The sequence below is a fragment of the Anas platyrhynchos genome, chromosome 4 (assembly GCF_047663525.1).
Source record: "Anas platyrhynchos isolate ZD024472 breed Pekin duck chromosome 4, IASCAAS_PekinDuck_T2T, whole genome shotgun sequence".
NCBI lineage: Eukaryota > Metazoa > Chordata > Aves > Anseriformes > Anatidae > Anas > Anas platyrhynchos.
Window position 1 is genome coordinate 18663697 of NC_092590.1, and position 15299 is coordinate 18678995.

Genomic DNA, 15299 nt, shown 5'->3' on the forward strand with positions numbered 1-15299 from the left:
AAGTATAGGAGTCTAAAATTAGGTATATGAAATATTGTGTGAGTACCTCAATGCCTGGTTTATATATCTACTGTACAATTACAGTACCTAGATATGTAATCTCTGATATTTTTATCCAATTGGCAAAGGTGCTGGAATTATTCCTGTTCATATAGCTGAAATTTTAAACAGCAAGACAGAAGTCCTCATCTCAGACTGTCTAGAAGACAATAAAGTAGTTTGAGGAATGTGGTAGTAGAAGATGTACTTGGGCACAAGACAGGACATCTGCTTGTTGATCTTAATAAGTGTTAATATATTTAATTATAGACTCAGCACTGTGGGGCATGTTGCAGCAGTTTTGATTCTGATCGAATGCTTTCCTGCATCTCTCGCATGGTTTTGATGATACTGGGCCAGTCGGCAGCATTCTAGTACTGGTTGGAAAACATGGGAACTGGTAGTTCTGTAAATGCCAACTACAAGTACTCGCTGCAGAAGTCTGAAAATGGTGAGTGATTCTTTGAAATGTAATCTTTTCCTGTCTGCTCCTGCACATGCTGTTGGAAGGTTGTGGTGGATGGGCTTCTTTTCTACGTTACTCCTTTTTCTTGATAGTACTGAGGTGAGGTTATATCTTTCAGTCATGTGCTATGATGAGGAATTTCAGATGTCATGCAGAACACCAACATTAGACTTAGAAAATAACAGCTTTCTAGACCCAGGATTAGATTAAAATCAATCAAAATCTGACCAGAAGTGAAGCAGCAATAAGCAGTTCTGTTGGAATCCAGATTAATTAATCAATTTCTGGCTAATTTGTGTGTGTTGGAACCTCATGTGCTGACAGGGTGAAAGATGAAAACACCCTGCTGCTTCTGGTGGGCTTTCTCTTCAAAGACTGTGTTAGGGATGTAAGACTGATAAAGCAGAAACATTAGCAAAGCCAAAATAAACGTGGTTCTAAAGAAGGAAAGATGCTGTGGTTAAGAAAAAATAAAAACCAAAGCATGAAGAAAAAAAGAAAAAGACTAATTTTCTGTGTTGTTTCATTCAGTCGTCAACAGTAGCAGAACAGCAGTATGTTACAAACTATTTGCAAATGTTTTGAAAGCAAAACCAGCGATTGCTTTTAGAAATTAGGAGAGTGGAGATACTGTTGTGACTCAGCATTATGTGTTCGTAATTTTTGTTTCTTAAAAATTTCCACCTTTTCTTTAAGTTAGAGTTGTCTTCTGCCAGTAGCACCAGAGAACCAAGGAGTTTCTCAGGAAGTTCAGGGTGATTTTATGACAGGGGCTTTTTCATAACATAGAACACATAACATAAAACTAGTTACTTATTTGAAACCCTCCATTAAATCTGATACCTCATCAACAATTTCCAATGGCAGTAAAGTCTTTGTCAATTTCTTGCCTCTCATTTTTTAAATCCTTCAGATTTGGTGATCTGCAGAAGTGGAGCTAGCTGCTCAGGAGTTTCCAACGTAACCACTGGCCACCTGAGGCTGGAGCTCTGCACAAGTTGTGATGAGGGAGCAGGCCAGACCTTCAGCTGGTACCAGCTGGCACAGAGCAGGGCTGTGCTGACAGGGCATCAGCTGCCTCTGTCTGCTGTGGGGCCTCTGGTTCTCTTGCCTAGGTTGTGGAGAAGTGGTAGAAAACACCCATGGTGTAAATGTTGCCATTTCCCTGCACAGATGTGCAACTTAATCTTCATTAAATAAACCTGTATGATGGGGAGAACTTGGGCTGCATAAGTATCTGCCAGGTTAAAGAGAATGTTTTCTGGCTTGTATTCTCATTAATTAGAAGTTAAAATGTAGATAAAAATAATTTCTTATGATAGGCTTTCCATTTCTTAGAACAAGGTCTCCTTTTTTTTGTTGGAGCTGTTGTTAAAATCAGCTTGTAGCTATCCACTTGTATTTCTGCAGTGCCTTCTCAGGAAATCATACTTTGCTGGCACTTGTCTTGCAAGAGACCTGAGACTTGTGGGACGCTCACTTTCAGGCAATTGGTTTGGTTATAAATGGTTGCAGAGTATGAAGGCAGTATTTGTTCACAGCTGATTTGTGAACTACACTGCTGGCATGAACAGGCAGGTGTAGCTGAGTTTGGGTGCTGCCACTTTGGCACACATGCAGTAGCTTATGTGTCGATGTATGATTCAGTTTACTTCTTGGATCCTCATAAAATGTGGATAAATCTCTTTCTCTTCCTTTTTTATTATTTTTTTTTCTAAACTAGTACAAACACTCCCAGATGCAACTCACCCAGGTAAGCTGGTAAATTAGAGTACCTGGCTTTTTCAGTTGCAGAGTCAGTCTATGTAAAAGTAGTATTAAAAAAAATAAATTATGCCTTGCCCATCTGGAGCTTAAAATGCTGTGGATGGTGGTATATGTGCTCAGTGTGTGCTTGGTGACCAATCTTTCATTGATTTTATTTATTTAATCTGTAAAAGGATCTGGTTTTCATTGGTATATGTGCAGTATAATAGCTATACATTTCTTCTTGGGATTCACTTGAAGTGTATCTTGCTCCTGCTGCAGTAATTGGATGTTATATCTGCTGTTAGGGGAATGCAACATGTTCAGAAGTTATTTATTTTAGAGTGATTGGGACTGTGATTCTGGCTACATGCCAGCCAAATTGCTGCACAGGGAGTAAGGCAGCTAGTGTGAAAGATATAAAGGAGGCTTGAAGAAGTAGCATCGGGTGCACAAAAGGCAGAAAACAAAGTCAGCTTTTAAAACTTTCTCATAGCCCAGCAGATCAGAAAGCATTTTCTCAGCAAGATATAAGGCCCAGGCAAAGTCTAACATAAGTTATTCTCAAATTAAGGGTAACCAATCTTACCTTCTTGCCCATGACTTCACTGTGACTCAGTTCCCTGTCTGCTCAACAGCAATAGCTCTTCTGTGCTCTGCACCTCCTGGTGGTTTTACAGTAAAATAGATTAGAAGGATTATTATTTTCAATACATAATCCATTGGAATATCTTCTTTACCTAAAGGTCAAGTAGTGTTTCCTGCTGAGGTGCACCAGGTTTTTACATAATTAATACAAGCTAATTGAATTAATATGATCTCTTTGTCTCTTGCCAGCACTTAGCAGCCTTTGGGGTAGGGGTGGGGGGGATTTTCTTTTTAATCAAGCTTTTTCATTCCACACACCCAATTAATTGCTCTGCCTGCTCTGGTGAACATAGCAGCGCTCTCTCACAAACCATATGCCAAGGGAACACAAGCTTCTGCAGCAGGGCTAACTCTCTCGTCTTCATTTGAATTTGGGGCCAGCCTCTAGATAGAGCAGTTGTCCCTCTCCCAGCTGAAGCTGACGCAGAGAAGTGCTTTTAGAAAACGTTTTAAACACAGGGCTCTAGGAGTGAACAGAAAGAGCACTGAGCCTAATAAAAAGAGAGAGACCAAGTAGCAGAGCTGGTTGGCAAGGTGATATAAAGTAACCAGGCAGTCCAAATGGGGTCAAGACCAGCTAAGGAGGATGTAAGAGTTTCCAGGGGTACATAAAGTTCTGCTGCAGAATTTGAAAAAGTAAATGGAAAACTGTACCACTGTGCTTTATTTTAAAGTACACTGCTTTATCTTAAATCACTGGATCTGGGGAAATACAGAGGAATTATGATGTTTTGAACACCAGGCCATGTGGCCATCATTTGGAGGGAAGAGCCTGGTGCCAGTGCTCGCTGTAGATTGAGAGACCTGTGAATTCCTGCCATTTCCCTCCTTCTGCATCATTAAGTTGATGAAGGGTTGTTTCCCTCTTTCCACTGCATGTGTTATTTCAGTCCAAGATAACAACACCTTAACATTTACACTAGAACAAATCACACATGAAGTTTGCCCAGAACTACAGAAGCTGAGGTATGTATTTGGCATAAAGGAAGGGAGATAAAACCTGTATTTTTGAGGTTCTGTAGACCTCAGTCTCTTGTTTTCCCTCATAACATCTTGTGTGGCCTCAGTTAAATGTCTGGTTTCCTGAAGCCCCAGTACCTAGACTGTAAAGGGGACGTGAAAATGATGAAGGCGGATGGAAAGGGATGAAATTGTGCTGTAGCACTGAAGAATTTGTTTGGACCTTTAGGCCCCAATAAGTTGTTACCACAGATGCTGAAGAGATGGCACTGATGGTGAGAAGCTCTTCAGAGCAGAGTCAGATCACCTCTTGCAACAGGGTGAAAAGAAGTGGGTGTTCTGTTATTCCTAATATTTAGGCACGAGAACACCTTTTCCGAAAACTTGCTCTTGGAAGAGAAAGGTCCCTCTTGAGTTTTCAGGGTCGGGAAAGGAGAAGCAGAGGGATATCTCAGCTGCTGTGGCCACTGCAGCTCACCAGGCTGTTTCTGTTTTTGTCCCCTAGCTTTCAAGGCAGCCGTTTTGATCCAAAGGTGGTACCGGCGCTATGTTGCTCGGCTAGAAATGCGCCGACGTTGCACTTGGAGAATCTTTCAATCCATTGAGTATGCCTGTGAGCAGGATCAGATCAAGGTAAGGTGCTAAGGAAAAGAGTGAGTGGGAAGAGACATCCTCTTTTGGTGATTTTGGTACTGGCTGAAGCTTAATTCCTAGCTTTCTGTCTGAATGCAGCCTCTCTGTGCTGAAGCTAGCTAATGGTACACTATTTTTAGGGCAGAAGCAGGCAGCTTCTTCCTCTGTGGGTGTATAAGACGTATCATGATTTTTAGGACCCTAATTTATGGAGGGAGAGAAATAAGCCTCTGCCTGAAGGTTTGCAAGGACTGCTGCTGTAAAAGTGGCAGTAGTAGAGTAGCCTGGGGAGGAAAGAACATCGTGTAGTAGGGCGTAACCTTGTGCCTCCATGGGTCAGGAACTTTACAACTTTGCGTTAAATTTAGAGAGGGTTGTTATTTGTGAGTGTGGGGTTTTATTTGTTTGGGTTTTGGTTTTGATTTAATGAACTCTTGTCTCCTTTGGAGCCTAGTCCCTCTTCCCTCTTGGAGAACACTGTGGCCTGACATTATTTGCCATTCTGGGAGACAGGGCCCTTCTGTGAATCCTCAAACAGGAGGATGCTTTCTCTGCCACAGATGCGTTTGTTTCTGTCTACTGTCCAGTAAGCCTGCAAGTGCTTTGCTGGACCAAAGACTGGGTTTCCTGACGCTTTTCTGCCTATCAATTTCCTGCATGCTTGTGTGTGTGATGAAATGCTAAGAAATTAACCTTGAAATAAAGTTATAAGGAGCATTTAACATCATCAGCCCTTTCCTGAGTCTGAATTCAAGAGGCAATCCTTGTTTTGTTTGAACTTTGCTTGATGCTGTCTTATATGGTTGCCTTGCTGTTGAGCAGGGAGAGGGCTTATGGGTGTTCTGTCTGTATGGCTGAAGGGAAAGCTACTACTTTTACTTAATTACAAGAAATATCAAACCAAATAAGTACAGTCTGATTTGTTGTACATGCCAGAAAACGTGAGAAGGGCATGGGCAGGTAATACTTGTAAAAAGGTCTTGTCAGCTTCCCACTCTACGTAATTTCCACTGGGTGTTGGGGATGTTCCAGGGTGAATGATGATGGGCTTTGTATCTTCTTGCAGCTTCACAACTTCTTCAGCTACCTCATGGACCACTTCACGCCAAGCAGCAGTAAAGAGAGTAAGTTTGTGTGTGTCTTTTGTAGACTCCCTACAAATTTGAATAGGGACTGAATCACAAAGACAATGTAAGAGCTGTGCAAGGAATGTGGGGTAATTCCTACTCCTTAGGAGCTAGAAGGGGGAATAAAACCTCAGCGTGTTTTCTAAGAGCACTATTAGAAATCTGCCAATTTTTCAGTCATCCCTGGTAACCAGTGCTCTGCAGAGTCCATTTCTGAAGCTACAGAGGATCCATCTCTAGGGAACCAGAGATGCTTCAGATTATCTACATTATTTAGTTTCTCACCTATAATGGTGGGGGGAAAGAAGTGCAGTGGGAACCAATAGGGTATCTTTCTGAACCTGCAGAGAGCGCTGTATATTATTTCTTAGTGCTGGGAGCTTGCTAATGAATTTAGGTCTGAAATCTGGTTATAACATGTTACAGCAATTAAAAAAAAAAAAAAGTGCAAAACTGAGAATGTGGGTGCAGGCTTAGAAAAAAACAGTGTAACATAGGAGACAGCTCCTCATTATAATTTTGCACGCTTTTTGCTCTTGCCTAAAGAAACAGCTTTTCCTTAACAAAAAAACAAGAATGGTGTATTAACTTTTTCTTGTCTCTTTCTTTTTTAAAATAAACAATCCAACCAACCAACCTGTCATCCAGGGGATTTTATCAGTCGCATGTTCATAAGTGGGGAAAGCTTCAAAGAGGCAGAGCTGGAAAAGTACTGCGACTATGAATCCATGGAGGTGCCAGACTCCTACACTGGACCCCATCTCTCTTTCCCCCTCCTTCCTGACCATGCGACTGCCTTGCTGGAAGCTTTCAAACAGAAACAAGTAAGGATCCCAAAAAGAACCACGCTTTCCCCTTCTGCATATAGAGGTGTGGGACAGATGATTTGTTTTTAGACTTCCTAGCAACTAAACTGATTTGAATATGCACAGCTGGCAGGCTGTTAAGGAAAGTGGGTAGAAATGATCTGGTAGGTATTTCCCAGGGCAAACTTTCTTCTTTTCAGAAAACACAGCTCTAACAAAAACACAAAATTTTTGTAGTTAATGTGCCAGTGCTAACCTTACTTTCATTTCAAAAGGGAAAAGAAAAAAATACAACAGTCCATGTTGAAACATTCTTTTGTCATTTTTTGTTGCAATGCCTCTATTTGTATGAATGTATAGGATGGCCCAAGTGGAAAGAAGTGATCAAAATTATGTTTTGTGCCATGCATATCCAATTCGTGGGGAAAAAATATATATTTTAAATCTAAGATAGAATTGTGTGTGTTTTTTATTATTATTATCATATTAGGAAGTCCATTACCAATTCAGCAAATCTAATGAGTGGAGTCCTTGTACAATTGTTCTGCCTCCATCCCTCAGATGAGGTGCTGAACAGCAAAATAGGTCAAAATAGGTCAAAACCTCCCTTCCCCAAACAAATTCAGACTTGTAAAGCAAAGACTCTAGAGCCCTGACTAACGTTAAATTCTTCCTCACTGGCTTCGAGGGAATGTATTTATGCAGGTTACATGGCAGGTCAGAATCTGGCCTTATGTAGAGAATGCAAAGAAAGATGTAGAAGATAGCAGCTTCTTACCTGTGATGCCAGGCTGGAGTTTCTGCTCTAGGGGATGGTGTTGCATAGCAGATATAATTTCACCACAGGGTTTTGCTGCCGGCTGTGCTGATGCCAAGGCAGTGCTGCTTTGAACAAGTCTCTTCCATTCTGCTTTTGCCTGGTATTTGTGCTGTCTTTTTTGCAAACCTGAAGGTCAGCTCTGACTGTTGTGATGGGTCCTTGGGGCCTTTGCAGGCAGCTGGGTTGCTGCTCAGAGCTTTAAGTCCTCCACTTTCTCCTAGTAGCAGCTCCACGCTCGCTATGTCTTAAACCTTCTGCATGAGACCAGGAAGCACCTCAAGCAGTTGCCAAACATCAGTCACGTCTCCACCTGCTACAGCGAGGAGGTCACCGTGTGCGGTACGTCTGGGTGGGAGGGCACTACACAGTCTTTGGAGGGAGAGTGCTTAGGTGGAAGGGATGGAAAAGATATAAATTGGTACTGTTCAAATGTGGAACAGAAATGCAGCCTCTATGTAAAATGTGTGTTGAGAGGCAGCTGGGGCTGCCTTTAAAATGTCTGGTAAAATACCCTTATGGTGCTGTATTTGAGCTGCTGTCAAGACTGGCCTGAGCATTGGCGGGAGCAATTCTCCAATGTGGCCTCATTTCTCCTTGGTCTGGAAGAGGATGGTTTGATAATTGCCCCTTGATGGCAGCGTTTAGCTTGCCATACCCTGCTGTAGCAGCAGTGTTGTCATGGCGATTATAAAAATGCAAAGAGAGGAGGAGGTATGAAAGGAGAGGATAAGGATATACATTTGTCTTAGCATAAAATGAGGGGTGCTGATGATGGCCCGTGGCTGTTACAATTGTTATACATTACCACAACAATTTAAATTTTTTTTTTCAACTGGATTCAATTTTGCCTTTGTTCTGTAACCCAGAACTTGGGATCCCTGTTCTAAAGCACAGAAACTGCACCCAGTCAAGGACTGGCCTCAAGGCTCATTTATTGTCCTGCTCTGTGCCCTGGAATTATTTAAGCAACCAAGTCCTGGAGCTGTTTTGGTTAAGTCTTCATAATTCTGTGCATTCAGATCCAGGACACTCACACATCTTTGAGTTGTATCAGATAAATTTGAAAGAGACAAAACTTTTCACCATTATTTTCCTGCTCTAAGACTAATGTTAAAACTTTGAGATATTTCTGAAAACCATGTGTTATGCACAGAATTTTGTGTGCAGTCAATAACACATTAAATGAAAATTTCATTTGATTATTTTGTATGCAAACCTTTCTCCTGTGTAATGATCAAAGTCAATTTCTTGTGCCATCTTGTGTCATCATAAGAGAGATGCACAAAGCTTCTGAAGCAGTTTGTTCTCACTCAGACTTCGGCTCAAGCCTTTATATCATGTCCTTTTGCTCTGGGCATGCTGCCTCAGGAATGTATTACTTTACTCTGGACCTTGAACTTCCTTTATAGAGATACTTTATAGAAAGTTATTTATTGGTGACTTTTAAAGTTAAAAGTAAGCATACTGTGACTTGTCTTTTTGTGCCTGTTAGGAGATTTGCATGGCCAGCTGGATGACTTGTTCCTCATATTTTATAAGGTAGGCTCCATACTTGGTGAGACTGCCCAGGCATTGTAAGAGGTATCACATGGGTCATGCTGAGAAGCATTTGCAAAACTGGGCCCTTGAGATGTAATTGTCCAGCTATTTTGATCAGTTTTAAATGGCTTCACAAAGCAAAAGCTTATTCTCTTGCTGACTTTTAAATCTGTAAGAACTGTTATGGTAGACATGTACATTTGGCAGGTGCTAATGGATATTTTTGTAAGTCCTGACACCAATGGCTCCAACTCCTGACTCCGTTTTCACTTTGCAGTGCATTTACCACTGGGAGCCTACAGGATAAAAATAAGAGTTAGGATCTATTGTAGAAGGTGACTTGGGGTAAAAGTGAGCATGCAGCTAGTGGGGAGGTATATTTGAGTGTCACGGGGAGGCCTCTCTAGTAACATCTACCTGTCCCTTGTTTTTTGCAGAATGGCCTTCCTTCCCCTTCCAAGTCCTACGTGTTCAATGGGGACTTTGTAGACAGAGGCAAACAGTCCCTCGAGATCCTTATCATCCTCTTTACCTTCCTCTTGATCTATCCAAAAGAGGTTCATCTCAACCGTGGGAACCATGAAGATCACATGGTCAACTTACGGTATGGGTTCTGTGTGGGGCTGATCACAATGTCAGTGGCGTCACTGCAAAATCTCACTGAACTTCCTTTCTTCTGTTCCTACAGGTATGGTTTTGCCAAGGAAGTCATGCAGAAATACAAGGTAGGAACATGTTTGTGTCTCCTTCAGCACATGAGACACAGGCTTTGAAGGTTCGATGCTTCATCTTTTCCTTTCTGCCCTGCCCTCCCAGGTGCATGGGAAGAAAATCTTGAAGATGATTCAGAATGTCTTCTGCTGGCTCCCCCTGGCCACCCTGATTGATCAGAAAGTCCTCATTATACATGGAGGCGTCTCTGATACCACTGACCTGGACATGCTGGAGAAAATTCAAAGGAACAAAGTAGGTTTTATTTCCTTGAGACAACAGTGTTGCTGATTTATGATTGGAGAGATTACTCCTGTGTGTCAGCTTGGCTGTTGACAAATGTAAAGGATGATCTTCCTAGCCAAGAAGTGTGTTTAGGTACAGGCTCGGGGTGCACTGCTTTGGTTTAATAGGGTGTGTGCAGGAGGTGTGAAGGAAAAAGGAGTTTTTGATTTCTGGAACTTGAGAGGATCGGTTATAGCCAGCTAACTGGTGGACAATGGCATTGGGTAAACAGATGTGCTGGTGCTGACAGTAAAAACATAGCAATTACAGGATTTTGTCCTGTAGTTCTTTAGCTTGTTTAGCTTCTTTCCAAGCGGTTTGACCATCTGTTTCCTTTCCTACCTCTTTCAGTTTATTTCTGTCTTGAGAGGGAAGAAAAGGAAGGAGTCAAACAGAAATGTGGAAATACGGGACGTAAACGGGGAGAACAACGCAGAGGCTGACCCTGCAGGGAACGACGCACTGCCCAGTTTACCCTTGCAGCCCCGACCAGCGCAGGCTCCCAGCATGGCCAACAGGCTGGAGTTCTCCAGGTGGGTCCGGCAGACGGTGCAGGAGCAAATCGAGTGGTGCCGCCGGCTGGTGGACATCAGTGAGTCGGAGGACGAGGAGCCCACCTACTCCAGCATGGTCTCCTTAACAGATTTGGATGCGCCGTGCTGGACTCGCCAGGAAGAGTGGAAGCAGGTGAGTGGTGTAAACGGGGCCCTGGCTTTGGTAGGTGCCTTCCACGGCTTTGTTCTCTGTTCTTACAAGGAATCTGGCTATAAAATGTGTGGGTCAGTGCCCAGACCTCTCTGCAAAGATATTTTTGCTGCTCTGTAAAGTGGATTTAAGGAGAAAGTCAATGCAGAGGTGCCAGAGGAGGACTGGTGCTCGCTGTGTTCTGCTGGTGCCTTTCTCTTAGTCAGTCTCTTCACTGGGCTTTTGGCTTTCTGCACTCAAGGCTCTGTTCAACATCTGCCACCAGCACGGCACTCTTATGTTGGATAAATCAAACTGCTGCTCAGGCACAGCGTGGGGTGACAGTTTTTTTTTTGATTCACTGCAGGGGAGAGAAATAATAGGTGACTGACTGTAGAGCCCAGTGTTTATATCCCTTGCTGTGTGCGTGGGGTATCTGAGGTCAGCTCTGCAGCTAATGAATGAGCGTGTCGTTTGCTGATGAGGGAGTTGTGATCTTGGATGCTAGGAGCACTAAGAGTACTAATGGGCTTCTGGTTTTATCCAGGCTGTGTGGTAAGATCACTAGGTGAATCAGAGCCTGGAAACTCAATTTCCTCTTTCTGTTGGATCAGTCTCTTCGTGAGTCTGCGTGCTGTGAAACCATCATTCCTTACCACACACTGCCCCTGACATCCTGGCATCACACACCTTATCAGCGTAAAGCTGTATATTGAGGTCAGGGTTAAAGAGATTAAACTTTAATCCTTGCAGTGGGTTACTGAGTCAGCACTTATATTAGTGGAGGCTGCTGAACATCCTGACTGGGAAGCAAAGGAGTTTAACGCTAAGTCCACTCATGGCCCCAGGATCTGCCAGGCATTCTTGCTCTGGGACATGTTTTGGGCTCGAGGAAGACAGGAAAGGCTTTTTGAAATCTAGCGGGATCAAAGGGAAAGCTTCTTTCAGGCCTGATTTATGAACGTCTCTCTCCCCCAGGCACTTTTGAGTGTGGCTGTAGCTCCAGGCAGTGTTGTCACCTCTGTGGTGGCTTATGTCTGTGAGAGTCCTGTGAAGCAATAAGGAGGTTCAGCTGGGATTCAGAAACATCTCTGCATTACACTAACAGAAGTCCAGGCATGCAGAGATGGTGCTGTACTTGCTTAGTTGATGGGTGGTGGTTGACAAATACACATTATTCGGTGAACTTTTCCAATTCTTTCAGATTTTGGACATTCTCTGGAGTGACCCCATGCCTCAGGAGGGCTGCAGAGAAAATAAGGTGCGAGGTGGTGGCTGCTACTTTGGGCCTGACGTGACAGCGAAGATCCTTGAGAAGTACAACTTGCAGTTCCTCATCCGCTCCCACGAGTGCAAGCAAGAGGGCTATGAGTTCTGTCATAACCGCAAGGTTGGTGAGGGGCATGCTGTGAAGGATGCTTGGGTTTCCATCCTGCCAGGGCAGGGTTTCTGAGGTGTTTCATCTCAGCTCTTCATTTCTTCCAGTAGGGTTTTGTTAAATACATACAAAATCTTTGAGAGGCCGTATCAGGAGTTACTGAAATGTGCTTCCAGCTGAGATGTGAGGTCAGGGCAGTCTGAAGTCAGCCTCTCTGTCAGGGGGACTGTTATGCAGGCAAAACACCTTCCTCTGCGTTGTAGCTGGGAAAAGATCTGAACCCATTTGTGCTATTGCCCCTGCTTAAAGCAGCTGTTTTTGAAGACGAAATATAAAAGCAGCATTAAATAAGCTGATGCAGCAAAATTTGGCTCTCAGAAGATTCAGGGTGACTTCAGTGACCTCAGCTGAGGCACCTGGACTCTGCTCACTGCAGTGGAAATTTGTCAGGAGTGCAGAGAAATCATAGAACTCCAGCACACGGCCAGAACCATGCAAGGCCAGTGTCACCCTTGAGGAACTCTCACCTCACTTTTCCTTTTCCACATAAAACATTTTACTTTCACCATCTGTTGCCTCCAGATGGGATGGGAGTTTTCACTGATGCATATATAATGGAGGATGCATGTACTGACTGTAAATGCCTCTCTTTTTGGGGTTAGGTACTGACCATATTTTCAGCCTCAAACTACTATGAGATCGGCAGCAACAGGGGAGCCTATGTGAAGCTGGGGCCGGACCTGGTCCCTCATTTTGTTCAATACCAAGCCAACAAGACAGCCCACACTCTCACCATGACCCAAAGGCAAGGCTGAATATTTGTTGCTGAGTATTCACCAAGCCAAAATTCCCAAAGGGAAAACTTTGGGAGCTTTGAGAAAGTTTGGCTGCAGAGCTGAACTTTCACAGCTTGATTTACCAAATAAATAGCCCTAAAGGAGGATTCAAGCTTTGAGCAGAAATTACTGAGTGAGGTTCAGGGGGACAAGGAGGAAGCTTACAAGAGCAGAAAGGGTTTTTTCATTACTGGCTGCTGATTTTCCAGCTTCTCTTTCCAATGCCATGTTTCAATTTGTGACCCTTTGTTGCTTCACAAATTGCACAGCTGTTAAAAGCCTCTGTGACTGGCATGGTAGAACCACTGAAACAAAAATGGGGAAACAAAAATGGGTAAACACAAACTGCAGAAGTTCTCTGGGATGGATTGTTTTTCCCTGTACCTGAGCTGACTGCTGACAGCTTGTAGAGGAAGGGCAACAGTTTCTGTGCTATGGCAGGGATTCACTGGATCAGTTGGGGGAAATACTGCTCCAGACACGTGCAGGGCAGTTGTGCGAGGGTCTGGGCAATCCACGGACAATGCAGAGGACTGCAAACATGCTTCTCTCTTTTCTGCATCCTTCAGAATCAGCAGAGTAGAGGAGTCAGCTTTTCGAGCCTTGCGGGAGAAGCTGTTTGCTCACACCTCCGCTCTCATCAGCGCATTCAAGGCATACGATAAGGACAATACAGGTAAATTTGAGCCACGAGCTGCTAAATTAATCCCTTGGTGGGACAGGGTTGAAGAGGCTAAGTTGGGTGCACGTCATAATCCTCAGGCTGCTTTTGTGCCAGCTAGGAGAGCTCTGCTGGTCAGGCAACTGAGTCATGGTGCTGAGGAGATCTCTCTGCATGTGCTTAGGGGGGAAACAGGGACAGGGCAGTCAGCAGAACAACTTCGTTGTGGGTGTACCTTCCCTAGCAGCAAACCATTCAAAACAGTCCAGTTTAGCTGTTAGAACAGCTGATAACCTTGGGGCTTTTCTATGTTCCTGGGCCACCGAGGAACAACTAGTGGAATTGCACAGCTCATAAGCTGCAGGGCACACATGGCTGTCAGTCACAAATTTATAAAGAAATATCCAGTCAGTGTGTCTTCACAGTGTTCAGAGGTTTGCAGTCCCACTGATTTGTTACGGTGGTCAAAAGCTGGCTGAGGCTGGTGGGGACAGCATGTGCTTGTGCCCTGCAGCGGCTGTTGCAGGCTGATGTCTGCATGGCCATGTAGGGTTTTTACCTATACCCAGGTGCTCAAGTGTACCATGGAGAAATGGAGCCATTGCTGGCAGTAGCACAGTAGCTGAGGATTTCTACTTTCAGAGTCGGCTGCGCTGTGGCTTGGTGTAATGGATCTTCTGGAGGTGGCCCTGTGCAGCAGCTAGAGGTGACAGTGGTGGAGCAGGTGAAACAAGCAACACTCCAGCCATCTTTATGTGCTTTCAGTCACCAGCCTCGCAGTGGTCTCCATGGCTTTCTCTTCTCCTTACAGGAAGGATCACGCTGAGCAACTGGGCAACGGCAGTAGAGTCAGTCTTGCACCTGGGACTGCCGTGGCGAATGCTGCGACCGCAGCTGGTGCGCACCACAGCGGATGGCATGCTGGAGTACAAGTCCTGGCTTGATGATTTAGCCATGGAGCAGCGGAGCCAAGAGGTAAGGACTCATGTCTGTCAAAGCGTGCTGCAGAGCAGCTCACAAGGTCTCAGTGTGGGACAGGCAAGAAAGGTTCCTGTAACGCAGAGCTGCACAGATGGTCCAGCCATCACAAACCCAGTTCATGAGTGCAATGTTCTGTGCACTGCTGGCTAACTCTTGAACGCAGCAGCTATTTTTATTTATGGGAGGGTCTGCAGTAACTGCTCAGAGAAAACAGCTGTTGGAATGGGTAGAAAGAGCGTCCATGTTGTCTTTCAGCGCATCCAGTCAAGCTTGTTGGAAGTCATTTATCGGAACAGATCCAACTTGGAGACCATATTCAGGATCATTGACAGAGATCATTCAGGTAAGGAGGGGTGCAGGGGGTGCTGGTCACTGTGTTGTGTTCCATTCTACTTTTGGTCTTCTTTATTATCTTCAAAGGCATTTATTTAATGGTTTAGGGTACACATCACCTTCCTTCCTACACTGTTTCTTTTGGTTCTGGCAAGTTGTATTATGTCTCTTTGCTGCTTCTAAGTTGCATTTTATCCACTGTTCTTCACACTAGGAAGTTGAGTTGCAGCATGTGAAAGCCATTCCCTTCCTTTAGGGTAAGCAGGTGGTGAATCTGAGCTGGGATACATCCCTGCACCGAGAACAGGAGCTGGCAGTGTGGTGCTAAGGTGGCTGTGCCTTTTTGCCCTGCAGGTCTCATCTCATTTGAGGAATTCCACCAAACCTGGAAACTGTTCAGCTCCCACATGAACATTGAACTCACAGACGACGGCATCAATGACTTAGTTCGCAGCATTGACTTCAATAAAGATGGAAACATCGACTTCAACGAGTTCCTTGAAGCCTTCCGCCTTGTCAAACAGACACAGTAGTGAGAATTCGGAGGGGATTGCCACGTCCAATGCCTTGTCTGCAAAGCCAGGACTCCTTCCTACCTAACTGCAGAGCATGCTTGCAGCTGCAAAACGGGGAAAGGGAAAGCAGG

At 44.3% G+C, this 15299-nt stretch overlaps 2 protein-coding genes across 14 annotated transcripts in view; one reads left to right on the top strand and one right to left on the bottom strand.

The window, feature by feature from the left end:
* Window positions 1–7474, bottom strand: part of FAM47E (family with sequence similarity 47 member E) — a 66742-nt gene extending 59268 nt beyond the window's left edge. For all 12 annotated transcript variants that reach the window (XR_011809329.1, XR_011809321.1, XR_011809328.1 and 9 more), the window contains exons 1-2: window positions 7204–7474; window positions 2841–2916 (exon numbers count right to left, since the gene is read on the bottom strand). The gene's annotated coding sequence lies outside the window, so the exon portion shown is untranslated. The remainder of the gene's footprint in view (window positions 1–2840; window positions 2917–7203) is intronic.
* PPEF2 (protein phosphatase with EF-hand domain 2) lies at window positions 19–15186 on the top strand. Of its 2 annotated transcripts, XM_021279701.4 has the most exons (16): window positions 19–490; window positions 4365–4492; window positions 5559–5616; window positions 6268–6443; window positions 7470–7584; window positions 8738–8784; window positions 9222–9388; window positions 9473–9509; window positions 9601–9750; window positions 10132–10467; window positions 11669–11854; window positions 12505–12647; window positions 13248–13354; window positions 14151–14314; window positions 14576–14663; window positions 15008–15186. In XM_021279701.4, exons 1-16 carry the CDS (start codon window positions 430–432, stop codon window positions 15184–15186), a joined length of 2142 nt encoding a protein of 713 aa, XP_021135376.2. In that variant the 5' UTR covers window positions 19–429. The 2 variants fall into 2 exon arrangements, with proteins under 2 accessions (XP_021135376.2, XP_071894122.1); XM_072038021.1 differs by having other exon boundaries at window positions 9222–9509.
* The last annotated feature ends 113 nt before the right edge of the window (window positions 15187–15299 follow it).

Bases quoted from the DNA above. Each gene is read 5' to 3' on its own strand.
- PPEF2 (XM_072038021.1), top strand. From the start codon at position 430: ATGGGAACTGGTAGTTCTGTAAATGCCAACTACAAGTACTCGCTGCAG. The intron at 4,493-5,558 runs GTAAGGTGCTAA...ATCTTCTTGCAG, and splicing joins GTGAGCAGGATCAGATCAAG to CTTCACAACTTCTTCAGCTA. The intron at 13,355-14,150 runs GTAAATTTGAGC...TTCTCCTTACAG, and splicing joins ATACGATAAGGACAATACAG to GAAGGATCACGCTGAGCAAC.